At 43.3% G+C, this 19,222-nt stretch overlaps 1 protein-coding gene across 8 annotated transcripts in view; it reads right to left on the bottom strand.

The window, feature by feature from the left end:
* Positions 1-19,222, bottom strand: part of atp8b4 (ATPase phospholipid transporting 8B4) — a 73,103-nt gene that overhangs the window by 30,233 nt on the left and 23,648 nt on the right. For all 8 annotated transcript variants that reach the window (XR_016490178.1, XM_090213854.1, XM_036960619.2 and 5 more), the window contains 8 exons: positions 9,458-9,540; positions 8,470-8,628; positions 7,758-7,846; positions 7,325-7,527; positions 1,132-1,252; positions 911-998; positions 719-762; positions 426-591 (listed from right to left, as the gene is read on the bottom strand). Coding sequence is in view for 6 of the 8 variants with exons in the window: in XM_090213854.1 (XP_090069980.1) it covers positions 426-591; positions 719-762; positions 911-998; positions 1,132-1,252; positions 7,325-7,527; positions 7,758-7,846; positions 8,470-8,628; positions 9,458-9,540 (953 nt within the window). In the remaining 2 variants the exon portion in view is untranslated. The remainder of the gene's footprint in view (positions 1-425; positions 592-718; positions 763-910; positions 999-1,131; positions 1,253-7,324; positions 7,528-7,757; positions 7,847-8,469; positions 8,629-9,457; positions 9,541-19,222) is intronic.

Here is a 19,222-nt window from a genome sequence, read left to right as displayed (position 1 = left end):
AAGAACTCCTGCACTGAGGTTACAGCTGTACAGTATCTCTACATGACCTGTCCTATTTATTATATCTACATTACCTGTACCATTTATTATCTCAACATTACCTGTACCATTTATTATCTCAACATTACCTGTCCCATGTATTATCACTACATTACCTGTCCTATTTATTATCTATACATAACCTGTCCTATTTATTATCTATACATTACCTGTCACATTTATTATCCCTACATTACCTGTCCCATGTATTATCTCTACATTACCTGTCCTATTTATTATCTATACATTACCTGTACCATTTATTATCTCAACCTTACCCGTCACATTTATTATCACTACATTACCTGTCCTATTTATTATCTATACATTACCTATCCTATTTATTATCGATACATTACCTGTCCTATTTATTATCTATACATTACCTTCATTCTTCTCCTCAGGCATGACAGTATGACACAAAGCCAGAAGTCTGAAGAAGTCCTGCACTGATGGCTCCTCCATCTTGATGGCCTCCAACAGGCTACTGTCATGAAACTTAAACTTCCTGTCACTCAGAGGGTTGAAAGAGAAATCTACACAGGCCGTTCTCTGGAGGGAGATGGACCAGAACACAGTTACTAACTTATAGTTTAACTTCACTATTGTAATTACTGCAATATATAACTTGTACTGTCCAGAATGTAGTTATCTATGTTATCCAGTTCCTTATTCATACCTCTGTAATTTCCACTTTATGGCCGAATTCATCATAAACATCACCTGAAGGGACACAAGAGAGAACAAATAATCAGTCAATCAAATTGCAGAAGCACAGAGGCACGTGACAACTCCCTAGAATGAAGAAAACTTGAGAGGAACCACAGTACGCAGGAACCAAACGCAAATGCGCATCTACTGTCTCTCGTACCATAGCTCTTCCCGTTGATGGAGCATTTGTTGAAGACCATGATGTTTTGTGTGAGAGTTCCTGTCTTGTCTGAGAAGATAAACTCCACCTGGCAACAAGGACCAACGAGGATTGTTTTGTCACTTGGCTGAAGCAACTTCATTCATTCATCCGTTCATATATAACGTTCATCTATAAATGTATACGTTAAATTGAATTAATCCATCCATTCGTTCACCCACCTGGCCCAGCTCCTCATTGAGCGTGGTGGTTCTGGCCTCAGCTGGAGTGTCCTTCTGGATGTAAAACATCTTCCTGTCCCAGTTAATAAAGTAACTGTGGCCCAGACGAATAACCTCCACACTTAGACAAAGAGGATTACAAGGTAAGTTAACCTAAGAGGTGAGTTAAGTTAAGAGTTGAGTTAAGCTAAGAGGTAAGTTCAGCTAAGAGCTGAGTCAAGCTAAGAGTTGAGTCAAGCTAAGAGTTGAGTCAAGCTAAGAGTTGAGTTAAGCTAAGAGGTAAGTTCAGCTAAGAGCTGAGTCAAGCTAAGAGTTGAGTCAAGCTAAGAGTTGAGTTAAGCTAAGAGTTGAGTTAAGCTAAGAGCTGAGTTAAGCTAAGAGTTGAGTCAAGCTAAGAGTTGAGTTAAGCTAAGAGTTGAGTTAAGCTAAGAGTTGAGTTAAGCTAAGAGCTGAGTTAAGCTAAGAGTTGAGTCAAGCTAAGAGTTGAGTTAAGCTAAGAGTTGAGTTAAGCTAAGAGTTGAGTTAAGCTAAGAGCTGAGTTAAGCTAAGAGTTGAGTCAAGCTAAGAGTTGAGTTAAGATAAGAGTTGAGTTAAGCTAAGAGTTGAGTTAAGCTAAGAGCTGAGTTAAGCTAAGAGCTGAGTTAAGATAAGCGGTAAGTTAAGCTAAGAGTTGAGTTAAGCTAAGAGCTGAGTTAAGCTAAGAGCTGAGTTAAGCTAAGAGTTGAGTTAAGCTAAGAGCTGAGTTAAGCTAAGAGTTGAGTTAAGCTAAGCGGTAAGTTAAGCTAAGAGGTAAGTTAAGCTAAGAGGTGAGTTAAGCTAAGAGCTGAGTTAAGCTAAGAGTTGAGTTAAGCTAAGAGGTGAGTTAAGCTAAGAGTTGAGTTAAGATACGAGGTAGTTAAACTAATAGGTGAGTTAAATCGAACTCAGTTCAAGATAGAATCTTTAGTTGAAACAATAACAAAGCGGCCGCCTCTGTTTGGGTAAAAAGCTGACGGATCGGCCTGGATAAATGTAACCACTCTCAAATTCATGGACAGGGCTATGGATGCAAGGACTGACCATACATGATACAACCATTATAGTTGAACCGTGTTATGAGGCTCTACAGTGTTTGTTTACGTTGTAATTGTTTACAAACTTTGGGGTCAAACCGACTTCTATGTCGGGTTCTGGGGCCTGTTGCACAAAAGTAGAATTAAGACATCCGGGATAAATGACTCAGCTGAGCTCAATGAAGCCAAAACATGTGCGTCCAGGCTTAATTGGTTGCACAAAGACCAAGCCAGGATGAGCAGACACGGATTCATTAAGCCAGGTGAAACCAATCCTGGATAGGTGCGCGCTCACGGCTCACTCAAATAGACCCCGCCACAGATCACAGATTAACTGATTTACCATGGCAACTAGAGCCGCGTACTTTTCCCCGTCGGAAGCACAAATCCTCATGGAGGCATACGAGGAGGTAAAATATATAATTAAGAAGAAAGGCAACACCGCCACAGTGATAAAGCAAAGAGAAAAAGCGTGGCAAAGTATTGCAGACCGCCTGAATGCGTAAGTAGTGCACAATTACACACTCACCGCTCCGCTGAAACATCACAATTACAATTCAAATATTTAATTCACATCTCCAAAAATGCAGTTGTACTGTAATTATGAAACGGTTAATTTTTTTTATTGAAATGCACTGCAGATATGAGTGAAATTGTGTAAAGTAACTCCATCACACTGTATAAAGCTATGATAAAATTTTTGATATTTTTACTGAAAACAAGACAAAAATACCAAGTAATTTTTTGCAGTGTGACTCCATTAAGTGTGTGTGTGTGTGTGTGTGTGTGTGTGTGTGTGTGTAGATTAAACATGAACGGGCCAAAACGGACATGGCAGCAGGTCAAAATCAAATACAAGAACATTCTGCAGAATGGTATGGTCCCTGACTAATATTTAACAAAGCACAAGCATATATTGTACCCAGAAGGTGCCTGCTCACACATTGTCTGTACTGTTTTAGCAGTGAAAAAGAATACCCACAGACAAGGCACGGGTGGTGGGTCACCAAAGGCTGACCTTACCCCAGCAGAGGACATGGCCTTGGAGCTAAATAAAGGCAGGCCCGTCTTAGAGGGGATCCCTGGGGGGAAAGAGACGAGCATAGGTTCCTCCCAAGATGCCACCCGCTTCATTCAAGGTATGTCCTTCCATCTCTACATGGGATACAACCACATTCATATTGAATCAATTTGGACTGTCTGACTTTGGTTTACCTATTGCCTTGCAGTGTCTGGCAGCACTGTGTTCCTGTTAGAGCCACCAGCACAAGCACCAGACGATGCTGATCCAGTGAGTACTCCATCAAAGGCATACTGTAGGCCTGGCATGTCTTGTCTACTAGCTTCAATATGAATCCGATTAAATGTGATAGGGTGAAGGCCCCAGTGCAGCAGCAACAGCACATGATGGAGACGATGATGAGGAGGAGACCATCTCTCTGGATTCCAGAAGGCATGAGGTATCATGTTAAGACTGTGAAAGTACTATTTACTCTACAATGGTGAGGAGTCCTCATCAAAATCAAAAAATCTAATTTCTTTTACAGGACCCAGATGCTATACAGTGGGAAAACCAGCCTGGCAACATAGTGCGTATTAATAAAAGGACACCACATCCTGCCAAATTCCAGCTGCGCTAATTGTATTGTGTTCACAGAGCTCACAAGCTATCAGAAAGTTGTATGGCAACCACCTCCGGTGCCAAATAGAACTGGCAGACATAGACATTCAGTACAAGAAGAAAAAGATGGAAAATCTTGCACTGGAGTTCGAAATAAAAAAGAGGACAATTAGGAAACTGGACCTTGAAATAAAAAAACTTGAGAGGGAGGTGAGATATGCCTTCAATGTACACTGTATGCTAACTGTAACACAAATGTATTAATCATTATTTTTCTTTCCTCCCCCAGCTCCAAGAAGATGACACAGCTCAAAATAAAAATGAGGTATATTCTCGTAAAGTCAAGTGAGCCATGACATATGAGCTCTTATTGTGAGCACACAGGACGGTGGCATCTTTCTAAGGTTTTTTTTATTTTCCCAGCAATCAGTACAACCAAGTCATCGTTATAAGGCATCGCCCTCTTTTGCCCACCCCCCCCAGCACCAGGTGTGGCCACTAGCCTATATGAAGGCCCAAAATTGTGTGTTCCTTTCTGCTCTGACAATGGCATGCCCATTCGTGCGAGATGTGGTGGATGAAGAAGCACTTGTGCTGAGGAGAGCCTTCAGGTGAGAAAGGGTCTTCAGGGACCGGTTGGACCCACTGGCCTTCCCTGATGACCATCTATATGAAAGATACAGGTTTTCTGCAGATGGCATCAGGTATCTATGCAGACTACTGGGTCCCAGGATTAAGCACCGCACTGCACGGAGCCATGCACTGAGTGTGGAGCAAATGGTTTGTGTGGCCTTGCGCTTTTTTGCTAGTGGAGCCTTCCTGTACTCAGTGGGGGATGCAGAACAGCTGAACAAGGCCACAATTTGCCGCACAATAAGGAGTGTGTGTCTGGCTATCAAAGCATTAGCAGATGTCTTCATCTCCTTCCCTGGCCACAGAAGACTCTGTGACATCAAAGAGGAGTTCTATAGGATTGCAGGTAAGAGGATCTACAAATTACAGGACAACTGTTAACACATAGTAGGATACTCATTACTTTGTGTGACAGGTTTCCCCAATGTCATTGGTGCAGTGGACTGCACACACATAAGGATAAAAGCCCCCTCAGGTGCCCATGAGGCCGATTTTGTGAATAGGAAATCCTTTCACAGCATTAATGTTCAGGTGAACATAACTTTTTGATATTGTCCATTGACGAACACTCTGCATTGCCAGTGATGTGCATTGATTGGTGTAATATTCCTCATCTTATGATTTCAGATGGTCTGCAATGCTGACTGTGTGATCAGCAATGTTGTGGCAAAATGGCCTGGCTCAGTCCATGACTCCAGAATCTTTCGGGCCTCTGAAATCTATCAGTGCCTATCACAAGGTAAGCCACACAACCCCTATTTATAACCATCATGGCTGTGTCAAGAATATCACTGTGTTTATGAGGTAGTAATGATGAGATTTTGTGTTGACAGGTGAATTCTCTGGTGTGTTGCTGGGAGACAGGGGGTATGGCTGCCAGCCTTTTCTCCTGACACCTTTCACAGACCCCCAGGAAGCACAGCAGGCCTACAACCATGCCCATGCCAGGACCAGGGCCAGAGTTGAAATGACCTTTGGCCTCCTGAAGGCACGCTTTCACTGCCTTCACAAATTAAGGGTCAGCCCTGTTAGGGCATGTGATATTACTGTGGCTTGTGCTGTCCTCCACAATGTGGCCTGCCTGAGGAAGGAGAGGGCCCCCAGAGTGCCACCAGCCATGGACTGGGACAATCCGGCAATCTTCCCTGATGACGACAGTGGTCGGCTGCTGAGGGACCAATATGTGTTGAATTATTTTAGTTAGTATGTGTGCTTTCAATTTTGGTTAAATATGTCCTGCGGTGGCAGAGGAATTTGGGTTTTTTTGGGTTCGTTTTTTGACGAATTTGGCCTCTTATGATGTTTGTGCGGTATACTGTGTGTAATACAAGGCTGCAGGGAGGCTACTGCATCCATTCATTTGTCTGTTCAGTTGATGTGTATGGATTTGTCCTGCATTTATTTTAGTGTGCAGACATGCAGGGTGTGTTATACACATTCAAAGGTCTGTATATGTATCATTTTGTATAATATGCTTAGATTCTGTGCTTTCCATCTTGTAGAGTCACTGTGACTTCAGTTTTGAAAGGAGCTGATGGTTTACCTGCTTTGTTTTGTCCTTATTCAATAAAGGAACATAATGTTACACATTGTGTTTTTATATTCATATGGAATGTGTATTTGTTTATATGACAGAGTACTAGGGCCACACTGAAGAAAAAGGATAAAGTCATAAATTTATGAGGCTGGTTCTTTCTGCAGAAAAGCTACATATTGTTTTTACAGTTTTGATACTTATGACAATGTGATACTTAATATTCTGGCACATCAGCATGTCTTTGTTTATGAAACCATACTGAAGTACAATTTCACGAAATGCCCCACATCTGTCATTTTAACAACTGTCCTCCTTTAAAACAACTGGTTACAATATTATGACTTGTGTTTTTTTCCCCTCTGTGGCCCTAATATTCTAGCATTTTATATATAGCCTTATAGTCTATGGGAAACTGTAAATTATCTAATGATAGCAACATCATCTAAAAATCATTTTTTATCCAAAATCATTGAAATTAATGATCACAAACGTTTAAATAACAGTGGGTCTAGCTATATGTGATAACAATGTATAGTGAGCAGTGAAATAACTATTGGTTTCCATTTGTGGTGACTGCTGACTGACATTAGGGATGAGATTAAATAGATCCTGGAATTTAGCCTGGTCTGGAGCAGGCTAGCTCCACAGAATAAATCTCCATGGTAATTTATACCATAACATATCCTCCTGCCCCCTATCCATCTTTAGTGCAACCGGATTACGGATCAATTGAGCCAGGATCACCAAGATATCCTGGCTTAATCCCTTATCCTAGTTTTGTGCAACAGGCCCCTGATGTGGTACGACAGTTGAGGAATTTATAAGTTCTATTCTTCAACAATCAATGGGTGTATATATCATCAATTTATAAGTCAAAAAATGGATGGAGCAACTAAGTAGCTAGTAGCTAGCTAAGAAACCAGCTTTAAGTCAAAAAATGGATGGAGCAACTAAGCATCTAGTAGCTAGCTAAGAAACTAGCTTTAGGTCAAAAAATGGATGGAGCAACTAAGCATCTAGTAGCTAGCTAAGAAACTAGCTTTAAGTAAAAAATGGATGGAGCAACTAAGCATCTAGTAGCTAGCTAAGAAACTAGCTTTAGGTCAAAAAATGGATGGAGCAACTAAGCATCTAGTAGCTAGCTAAGAAACTAGCTTTATGTAAAAAATGCCATAATAATTAAATTATCTCCACTGTTGCTGGTTCTGTACCTGACGTAGAGGTGAGTACAACTGTGTTGAGAATGATGATGTAAGACCAGGCAGACAGACAGACAGACAGACAGACTTAGAGAGAGCGAAAGAGAGAGACAAAGAGAGAGACAGAGAGACAGACAGCAGACAAACCAACCTGACGTAGAGAGAGATGGGCACCATTGTGTTGAGGATGATGATGTAAGACCAGAAGGTGAGGAACCCAGAGAACACCACATTGTTGTTTCTGATTGGTTCATCCCACAGGAGATAGACACTGAAGCTCCTCCCAACCTTCTGCTCCCAGATGGTGTTGCCAATAGCCAGGATCACACCCATGCAGACTAGGAAGCCAAATATCTGGCAGTAGAGATCAGCAAGTTGGTATTCAATACTAGCACCATTTCATAAACAGTTAGAACTTCACATTTTAATTCATCCATTCATTTTATTTAACCTTTATTAAACTAGGCAACTATGTACGTTGAGCCAGTTGCAACATGGACCTTTTATATTTTTTAACCATCAAAAAAGGCAATGTCCTTTTTTTTTTTTGAGCACTTCAGACGATGTGGAAAAAAAGTACTCACCCATAAAACTAAAGTGTTCATCAGTTTATCAATGCTGGTCCTTTTGAATTTAGTCCTCCCACAGTTCTGCATCAGTTTGGTTTGCAGCCCTAGAGGAGTAAAGGAATCACACATCACGTAGAGGACGACAATAAAGAAGAGAGAAGCTACTAGCTATATCAACGATCTGACCGTTCAGGGTCAGTATGTGTTGGTCAGATGGGTGTTAAATCTTAGACACGTGAAGTGACAGAGATACACTACATGTAATTGGTAGCAATTAAACATGAACATACAACAACCCTGTACGACATTAGGTTTTCTCATTTGATTACAAATGAGACTCCTGAATGCTCTCTCGTTGGGGCGACAGGGTAGCCTAGTGGTTAGAGCGTTGGACTAGTAACCGAAAGTTCAAATCCCCGAGCTGACAAGGTACAAATCTGTCGTTCTGCCCCTGAACAAGGCAGTTAACCCACTGTTCCTAGGCCGTCATTGAAAATAAGAATTTGTTCTTAACTGACTTGCCTAGTTAAATAAAGGTAAAATAAAAAAAATATTAAAAAGTGGGAGGTCTAATGAGATGTACACAGGTAGCCAGCCAGACATGGTGAAATCCCTGACAACAAAACAGCGATAACACGGCATCCATATTAGGAAGTCATCAGAATTTTGACCGATAACGGATGACTTCATAATATGAACACCATACATCAAGACTGTTCATTCATACCAGCAAAGACGACCATTCCGAAGCACCACTCCGTGTTCCGGAGCACACAGCCTCTCAGCAGCATCTTTTCATTATCCAGAGGGTACTTGTTATCTCTCCAGTACAGAGTACCTGTGAACTTGTCCAGCTTGTTGTTGGGAGGCTCACAGATAACTTCTCCTGAGTAGGAAAATATTTGACACCGATTCACCACAGGAAGCCAGGCAGTCAGCACAGCAGGCAGCATCAAGACGTCTACGCATAGAAGTATCACTGCTAGAATGTGTAAAGCCATAACATAACAGTTGACTTGAATTGGAATTAACCCCATTCTAGTTATTCTATTTCTATGCGGTTCACGTAGTCAGCAAGATGTTTACTCTTGTCTGTTTCTCTGTCTTCTATGTGCTACATTAGCTATGTGCTTTATGTTGTATTACATTGTATTGTCAGTGTCAATACTACCCCAACAGAGACAACAGGGATTTAAACCTGGGCCTCCTACGTTGTAAAAGAATAGAAAAAGACATAAAAGGGAAAATGCTACATAATTACACACATATGTACACAGGCGTATAGCATGAACACACACAGACCTAAATGAAACTCAAATATATGTAAGTCTGTGACGAAAAACACCAAAATGTTCCCCGACAAGCACAACATACACTAACTCTTCACCTTCATTTCCACTAGTTACTGAGACCAGCTCTGTCTCCAGATCCGTAATTCCATAGTAATTACACAGGAGAGCAAAACAGCACAACAGGAAGACACAAGGACGTGCCCGAACCATGGAAACAGCCGCTCCACTTACCTCAAAACAGCCTCCAAATAGACACTCAAGTATCAGACAAAAAATTACCCCTGAGTTCGTCATAGCAACAACCAGACAATCCAAGGTCAAATACCAGGAAGAGAGAGAGAGCCACGGTAACGCTATATAGACCTACAGATGTCTCGTTATTTTAATACACACAGAATGCAGCATAAATGGTTATACTGTTACCATTGAAGTCAGCCAGCTTTGTTATGTCTGCTCCCAAGTCTGAGGTCACAGTCAAAGCCTGACGAACCTTCAGATTGGTCTCCCTATGCAGAAACATTGGGATTTTATTTGTACAGTGCAAGAATAAGTTAACCATGTATTTGCTTAGAAAGTACATGTAAAAATGGTATTATGACAGTTTTTTGTTGTTGCTTTTGTTTCTTTAGGATTCAATAAAACACGCACTGCATGGGCACTGTTAGCTACCAACAATGTTGAAGTACAAGAAAGTACCACATGTCATAAGCCACATTTTTTTTTTTTAAATGACAGGAAATTAGCTTTAAAATTACAAACATTTTCACTCAGCCTCATGGCAAAATGTGTAGAATAGCGGGAACTTAGCTTTAAAATTACAAACATTTTCACTCAGCCTCATGGCAAAATGTGTAGAATAGCAGGAACTTAGCTTTAAAATTACAAACATTTTCACTCAGCCTCATGGCAAAATGTGTAGAATAGCGGGAACTTAGCTTTAAAATTACAAACATTTTCACTCAGCCTCATGGCAAAATGTGTAGAATAGCAGGAACTTAGCTTTAAAACTACAACATTTTCACTCAGCCTCATGGCAAAATGTGTAGAATAGCAGGAACTTAGCTTTAAAACTACAACATTTTCACTCAGCCTCATGGCGAAATGTGTAAAATAGCAGAAAATTAGCTTTAAAACTACAACATTTTCACTCAGCCTCATGGCGAAATGTGTAAAATAGCAGGAAATTAGCTCAGAGATGATTGAAAGTCGGGACATCCATTGCTACTCTGTATACCACTTAAATGAAAAATAAAAATGATATTTTTGTCAACTACTGTCACGCCCTGACCATAGAGAGCCCTCGGGGTTCTCTATAAGTTTTGTAGGTCAGGGCGTGACTAGAAGGGTTCTAGTTATTTTAGTTCTATGTTGGTGTGTAAGTATGGTTCCCAATTGGAGGCAGCTGTATATCGTTGCCTCTAATTGGGGATCATACTTAGTGTGTCCCTTTTCCCACCTGCGTAGTGGGATATTGTTTTTTGTAAAGTGCCTAGGTGCGCTATGTTTGCACGTTCGTTTAGTCTTTGTTGTCTTGAAGTTTCACTATAAGAAATATGTGGAACTCTACTCACGCTGCGCCTTGGTCCATTTATTTAAACGACGGACGTGACAGAATATCCCACCAAGTAAGGACCAAGCAGCGTGCCCAGGAGGTAAAGGAGAGCTGGGTGGAAATACTGGGTGGATGTGAGACCCTTCCTTGGCGGGAGATGCCAAGGAGTAACGGAGGACAGCCACGAGCCCAAGGGCAACCCCAATACTTTTTTGGGGGGAGGGACACAAGGAGCCACAGACCGTCTGGGGGTCGATGGAACAGTTGGGGGGAGGGAGATCGGAGAGAGATGCGCCCGTGCCATGGCCAGAGCCTTCCACTGCGCCGGTGCCCAGTCTGGCGTTCAGTCCAGCTCCATGGCCGGATTCGCGGTCTGAGCGGGTGCTACGTCCCGCACCGGAGCCGCCACCAACGCTAGTTGCCCACCCTAACCCTCCCCATCTAGTTTCAGGTTTTGCGGCCGGAGTCCACACCTTTGAGTTTGACTCTGTGGTCAAACTCATCCCAAACCATCTCAATTTGGTTGAGGTCGAGGGATTGTCCAGGCCAGGTCATCTGATCCAGCACTTCACTGTCCTTCTTGGTAAAATAGCCCTTACACAGCCTAGAGGTGTGTTGGGTCATTGTACTGTTGAAATAAAAATGAAAGTCCCACTAAGTGCAAATCAGATGGGATTGTGTATCGCTGCAGAATGCTGTGGTAGCAGCTGTGCCTTGAATTCTAAATAAATCAGTGTCACCAGCAAAGCACCCCCACACCATAACACCTCCCCTTCCATGCTTCACAGTGGGAAATACACATGCAGAGAATGCGTTCACCCACACCACGTCTCACAAAGACACGGCGGTTGGAACCAAAAATCTCCAATTTGGACTCCAGACCAAAGGACAAATTTCCACCGGTCTAATGTCCATTGCTCAGGTTTCTTGGCCCAAGCAAGTCTCTTCTTATTATTGGTGTCTTTTAGTAGTGGTTTCTTTGCAGAAATTAGACCATGAAGGCCTGATTCACTCAGTCTCCTCGGAACAGTTGATGTTGAGATGTGTCTGTTACTTGAACTCTGTGAAGCATTTATTTGGGCTGCAATTACTGAGGTGCAGTTAACTCTAATGAACTTATCCTCTGCAGCAGAGGTCACTCTGGGACTTCCTTTCCTGTGTCGGTCCTCGTGAGAGCCAGTATCATCATAGCGCTTGATGGTTTTTGCGACTGCAACTGAAGAAAGGTTCAAAGTTCTTGAAATTTTCCGGATGTCTTCATGTCTTTAAAGTAATGATGGACTGACCTTCATGTCTTTAAAGTAATGATGGACTGACCTTCATGTCTTTAAAGTAATGATGGACTGACCTTCATGTCTTAAAGTAATGATGGAGTGTCGTTTCTCTTTGCTTATTTGAGAGGTCCTTGCCATAATATGGACTTGGTCTTTTACCAAATAGGGCTATTTTCTGTATACCTCCCCTACCTTGTCACAACACAACTGACTGGCTCAAACACATTAAGAAGGAAAGAAATTCCACAAATTAAGTTTTAAGAAGGCACAACTGTTAATTGAAATTCATTCCAGGTGTCTACCTCATAAAGCTGGTTGAGAGAAAGCCAAGAGTGTGCAAAGCTGTCATCAAGGCAAAGGGTTGGGTTGTGCCGTGGCGGAGGTCTTTGTGGGCTATACTCAGCCTTGTCTCAGGATGGTAAGTTGTGTGGGGGCTGTGCTTTGGCAAAGTGGGTGGGGTTATATCCTTCCTGTTTGGCCCTGTCCGGGGGTGTCCTCGGATGGGGCCACATTGTCTCCTGACCCCTCCTGTCTCAGCCTCCAGTATTTATGCTGTAGTAGTTTATGTGTCGGGGGGCTAGGGTCAGTTTGTTATATCTGGAGTACTTCTCCTGTCCTATTCGGTGTCCTGTGTGAATCTAAGTGTGCGTTCTCTAATTCTCTCCTTCTCTCTTTCTCTCTCTCGGAGGACCTGAGCCCTAGGACCATGCCCCAGGACTACCTGACATGATGACTCTTTGCTGTCACCAGTCCACCTGGCCGTGCTGCTGCTCCAGTTTCAACTGTTCTGCCTTATTATTATTCGACCATGCTGGTCATTTATGAACATTTGAACATCTTGGCCATGTTCTGTTATAATCTCCACCCGGCACAGCCAGAAGAGGACTGGCCATCCCACATATGCTCTCTCTAATTCTCTCTTTCTTTCTCTCTTTCGGAGGACCTGAGCCCTAGGACCATGCCCCAGGACTACCTGACATGATGACTCTTTGCTGTCACCAGTCCACCTGGCCGTGCTGCTGCTCCAGTTTCAACTGTTCTGCCTTATTATTATTCGACCATGCTGGTCATTTATGAACATTTGAACATCTTGACCATGTTCTGTTATAATCTCCACCCGGCACAGCCAGAAGAGGACTGGCCACCCCACATAGCCTGGTTCCTCTCTAGGTTTCTTCCTAGGTTTTGGCCTTTCTAGGGAGTTTTTCCTAGCCACCGTGCTTCTACACCTGCATTAGTTGCTGTTTGGGGTTTTAGGCTGGGTTTCTGTACAGCACTTTGAGATATCAGCTGATGTACGAAGGGCTATATAAATAAATTTGATTTGATTTGATTTTGATTTGATTTTGAAGAATCTCAAATCTCAAATATATTTTCATTTGTTTAACACTTTTTTTGGTTACTACATGATTCCATATGTGTTATTTCATAGTTTTGATGTCTTCTCTATTATTCTACAATGTAGAAAATAGTCCAAATAAATAAAAACCCTTAAATGAGTAGGTGTGTCCTACCTGTTGACTGGTAGTGTAAGTCAAAACGGTAACTAGGCCACTCAGGAACATTCAATGTCTAGGTAACCAACTCCAATGTATATTCGGCCTTGTGTTTCAGGTTATTGCCAGCGACACAACATCTCAATTTTAATCCATTTTAAACTCAGGTTGTAACACAACAAAAATGTGGAAAAAGTCAAGGGGTGTGAATACTTTCTGAAGGCACTGCATGCTTAAATGATGTAAGTATTTGCTGTGATAGACTTAAAGGGTAACGTTAGCTTCATAAATGTTGTTTAATGTTTTAAATCTAGAAAAACATGCCAAAATGCTAACGGAGCATTACATTACATTTGTATTTCATATTTGAATAATCTAATGTTAGAATTATACAATCAATCCTTTAAACACTTGTTGGAGAATAACGAACGCGAGGAGAGACGGACCAAGGCACAGCGGATGTATAGTTCCACATCTTTATTATATTATATATCCTCTGTGTGTTGTTGACCCTGAATGTCAATGGTGTGGACTGAGCGATGTGTCGCTGTAAAGACGTCTGTGATGCGAAACATTTCAGGGGCACAATAAAAGGCATGTAGCCTGGGTTTCAGCACAAACACTAAATAATATCCCACACAAACACAGGTGGGAAAAAATAGCCACTTAAATATGATCCCCAATTAGAGACAACGATTACCAGCTGCCTCAAATTGGGAATCATACAAAACACCAACATAGAAAAATAAACTAGAACACAACATAGAAATAATAAACTTAGACTACCCCCTAGTCACGCCCTGACCTACAACACCATAGAAAAACAATGGCTCTCTATTGTCAGGGAGTGACAGCTACTCTCTGTTTATAATCTATGCATAGTCACTTTAATAACTCTACCTACATGTACATATTGCCTTAATTACCACCGGTGCCCCCGCACATTGTAATTATTTCGCCACCATGGCCTATTTATTGCCTTACCTCCCTAATCTTACCTCATTTGCACACACTGTATATAGACTTTTCTATTGTGTTATTGACTGTACGCTTGTTTATTCCAGGTGTAACTCTGTGTTGTTATTTGTGTCGCACTGCTTTGCTTTATCTTGGCCAGGTCGCAGTTGTAAATGAGAAATATATATATATATATATTAAAATTGACTCTGTACTGGTACCACCTGTACATAGCCTCCACATTGACTCTGTAGCGGTACCACCTGTTGAAAGCCTCCACATTGACTCTGTACCGGTACCACCTGTATATAGCCTCCACATTGACTCTGTACCGGTACCCCCTGTATATAGCCTCCACATTGACTCTGTACCGGTACCACCTGTATAAAGCCTCCACATTGACTCTGTACCGGTACCCCCTGTATATAGTCTCCACATTGACTCTGTACCGGTACCCCCTGTATATAGCCTCCACATTGACTCTGTACCGGTACCACCTGTATAAAGCCTCCACATTGACTCTGTACCGGTACCCCCTGTATATAGCCTCCACATTGACTCTGTACCGTAATACCCTGTATATAGCCTCCACATTGACTCTGTACCGTAATACCCTGTATATAGCCTCCACATTGACTCTGTACCGGTACCACCTGTATAAAGCCCCGCTATTGTTATTTACTGCTGCTCTTTAATTATTTGTTATTCTTATCTCTTACTTTTTTAAATGTATTTTCTTAAAACTGCCCTTGTTGATTAAGGGCTTGTAAGTAAACATTTCACTGTAAGGTCTACTACACCTGTTGTATTCAGCATTTCACTGTAAGGTCTACTACACCTGTTGTATTCAGCATTTCACTGTAAGGTCTACTACACCTGTTGTATTCAGCATTTCACTGTGAGGTCTACTACACCTGTTGTATTCAGCATTTCACTGTAAGGTCTACTACACCTGTTGTATTCAGCATTTCACTGTAAGGTCTACTACACCTGTTGTATTCAGCATTTCACTGTGAGGTCTACTACACCTGTTGTATTCAGCATTTCACTGTAAGGTCTACTACACCTGTTGTATTCAGCATTTCACTGTGAGGTCTACTACACCTGTTGTATTCAGCATTTCACTGTAAGGTCTACTACACCTGTTGTATTCAGCATTTCACTGTGAGGTCTACTACACCTGTTGTATTCAGCATTTCACTGTGAGGTCTACTACACCTGTTGTATTCAGCATTTCACTGTAAGGTCTACTACACCTGTTGTATTCAGCATTTCACAGTGAGGTCTACCACACCTGTTGTATTCAGCATTTCACAGTGAGGTCTACTACACCTGGCGCATGTGACAAATACAATTTGATTTGTTGTTGTCTCCCGGCGTTCACATAAATCCAACTAGTTGTATTTTATGAAGAAAAAAATAATAATTAGGAGTTTGTTCCTTTACATGGTGTGATGGCTGATACTTTGCTCTATCAAAATATATATTTCACTTTTGTTCATTAAGACAAATATTTGTGGATAAAAAGTGGATTGTCCCGTTTTTCAAGAATCCCTGAGCTTTAAAACAGCAACATTGTCTTTCAGTCTCATGGCAAAATGTGTAAAATAAATTTAAATGAGCTATTAAACTACAATTGACTCTCTCTGCCCCAAAAACAAACACACAAAAAAAGAATGTATTTTTTGGAAATTTGTGGAAATACCAGTGGAAAAGTATCCTAAAAACAACGTGCAAGATAAAAAAACATTTAAAACAGGGGTAGATAGTGGCCAGTGGTGAGAGAGAAAACAGAGGGTGACTCATTCGTGTAGTAAACAACCGTTGGTGTCATGTATTGTCATGTTGTGTCTTTCTGTCCTTTCCTTTCACCCTGTCTCCCTCTGCTGGTCGTATTAGGTTACCTTTTCTCCCCCGCTTTCCCCCAGCTGTTCCTTGTCTCCTCCTGACTACCTCGTCACCCCGTTTCCCACCTGTTCCCTTTTTCCCTCTGATTAGTCCCCTATATCTCTCTCTGTTTTTGTTCCTGTCCTTGTCGGATTCTTGTTTGTTGTGTTTCATGCCTGAGCCAGACTATCGTCATGTTTGCTGTAACCTTGTCCTGTCCTGTCGGAATCTGCCGGTCTATCTGAGCCTACCTATGTTTGGTTATTAAAGAAGCTCTGTTTAAGTTAGTTCGCTTTTGGGTCCTCATTCACTCATCGTAACAGAAGAATCCGACCAAGAATGGACCCAGCGACTTCGGATCCTCTCCACTCAGCCGTCGAGATCCAGGGAGCGATGCTAGGCAGACACGAGCAGGAATTGTCTGCTGCTCGACATGCCGTTGAGACCCTGGCCACCCAAGTCTCCAACCTCACAGAACAGGTTCACCATCTCCGCCTCGATCCACCGGCCACTTCCAGGGCTTTCGAATCTCCGGAGCCCAGAATCAATAACCCGCCGTGTTACTCTGGGGAGCCCACTGAATGCCGCTCGTTCCTCACCCAGTGTGATATTGTGTTTTCTCTCCAGCCCAACACTTACGCCAGGAGCACTGCTCGTGTCGCCTACGTCATATCTCTCCTTACTGGACGGGCTCGTGAGTGGGGCACGGCAATCTGGGAGGCAAGGGCTGAGTGTACTAACCAGTACCAGGACTTTAAGGAGGAGATGATACGGGTTTTTGATCGATCTGTTTTTGGGGAGGAGGCTTCCAGGGCCCTGTCTTCCCTATGTCAAGGCAATCGATCCATAACAGACTACTCTATTGAGTTTCGCACTCTTGCTGCCTCCAGTGGCTGGAACGAGCCGGCTTTGCTCGCTCGTCTTCTGGAGGGTCTCCGCGCAGAGGTAAAGGATGAGATTCTCTCCCGGGAGGTTCCTTCCAGCGTGGATTCCTTGATTGAACTCGCTATTCGCATTGAGCGACGGGTTGATCTTCGTCACCGAGCTCGTGGAAAGGAGCTCGCGTTCTCCGTTGCCCCCCTCTCCGCATCACTACCATCTTCCTCTGCCGGCTCGGGAGCTGAGCCTATGCAGCTGGGAGGTATCCGCATCTCGACTAAGGAGAGGGAACAGAGAATCACCAACCGCCTCTGTCTCTATTGCGGTTCTGCTGGTCATTTTGTCACTTCATGTCCAGTAAAAGCCAGAGCTCATCAGTAAGCGGAGGGCTACTGGTGAGCGCTACTACTCCTGTCTCTCCTTCAAGATCCTGCACTACCTTGTCGGTCCATCTACGCTGGACCGGTTCGTCAGCTTCCTGCAGTGCCTTAATAGACTCTGGGGCGGAGGGCTGTTTTATGGACGAGACCTGGGCTCGGGAACATGACATTCCTCTCAGACAGTTAAGGGAGTCCACGGCCTTGTTCGCCCTGGATGGTAGTCCTCTCCCCAGGATTCAGCGTGAGACGCTACCTTTAACCCTCACTGTTTCTGGTAATCATAGCGAAACCATTTCTTTTTTGATTTTTCGTTCACCTTTTACACCTGTTGTTTTGGGCCATCCCTGGCTAGTTTGTCATAATCCTTCCATTAATTGGTCTAGTAATTCTATCCTCTCCTGGAACGTCTCGTCATGTGAAATGTTTAATGTCTGCTATCCCTCCTGTTTCCTCTGTCTCTTCTTCACAGGAGGAGCCTGGTGATTTGACAGGGGTGCCGGAGGAATATCACGATCTGCGCACGGTGTTCAGTCGGTCCAGGGCCACCTCTCTTCCTCCACACCGGTCGTATGATTGTAGTATTGATCTCCTTCCGGGAACCACTCCCCCCCGGGGTAGACTATACTCTCTGTCGGCTCCCGAACGTAAGGCTCTCGATGATTATTTGTCTGTAGCTCTTGACGCCGGTACCATAGTCCCCTCCTCCTCTCCCGCCGGAGCGGGGTTTTTTTTTGTCAAGAAGAAGGACGGGTCTCTGCGCCCCTGCATAGATTATCGAGGGCTGAATGACATAACAGTTAAGAATCGTTATCCGCTTCCTCTTATGTCTTCAGCCTTCGAGATCCTGCAGGGAGCCAGGTTTTTCACTAAGTTGGACCTTCGTAACGCTTACCATCTCGTGCGCATCAGGGAGGGGGACGAGTGGAAGACGGCGTTTAACACTCCGTTAGGGCACTTTGAATACCGGGTTCTTCCTTTCGGCCTCGCTAACGCTCCAGCTGTCTTTCAGGCATTAGTCAATGATGTCCTGAGAGACATGCTGAACATCTTTGTTTTCGTTTACCTTGACGATATCCTGATTTTTTCACCGTCACTCCAGATTCATCTTCAGCACGTTCGACGTGTCCTCCAGCGCCTTTTAGAGAATTGTCTTTTTGTGAAGGCTGAGAAGTGCACTTTTCATGCCTCCTCCGTCACATTTCTCGGTTCTGTTATTTCCGCTGAAGGCATTAAGATGGATCCCGCTAAGGTCCAAGCTGTCATTGATTGGCCCGCTCCTAAGTCACGCGTCGAGCTGCAGCGCTTTCTCGGCTTCGCGAACTTCTATCGTCGTTTCATCCGTAATTTCGGTCAGGTGGCAGCTTCTCTCACAGCCCTTACTTCTGTCAAGACGTGCTTTAAGTGGTCCGTTTCCGCCCAGGGAGCTTTTGATCTCCTCAAGAATCGTTTTACATCCGCTCCTATCCTTGTTACACCTGACGTCTCTAGACAGTTCGTTGTCGAGGTTGACGCGTCAGAGGTGGGCGTGGGAGCCATTCTTTCTCAGCGCTCCCTCTCTGACGACAAGGTCCACCCATGCGCGTATTTTTCTCATCGCCTGTCCCCGTCGGAACGTAACTATGATGTGGGAAACCGCGAACTGCTCGCCATCCGGTTAGCCCTAGGCGAATGGCGACAGTGGTTGGAGGGGGCGACCGTTCCTTTTGTCGTTTGGACTGACCATAGGAACCTTGAGTACATCCGTTCTGCCAAACGACTTAATG

The sequence above is a fragment of the Oncorhynchus mykiss genome, chromosome 2 (assembly GCF_057628025.1).
Source record: "Oncorhynchus mykiss isolate SJ-2025 chromosome 2, ASM5762802v1, whole genome shotgun sequence".
Lineage (NCBI taxonomy): Eukaryota > Metazoa > Chordata > Actinopteri > Salmoniformes > Salmonidae > Oncorhynchus > Oncorhynchus mykiss.
This window is presented reverse-complemented; position numbering and strand designations above follow the sequence as displayed.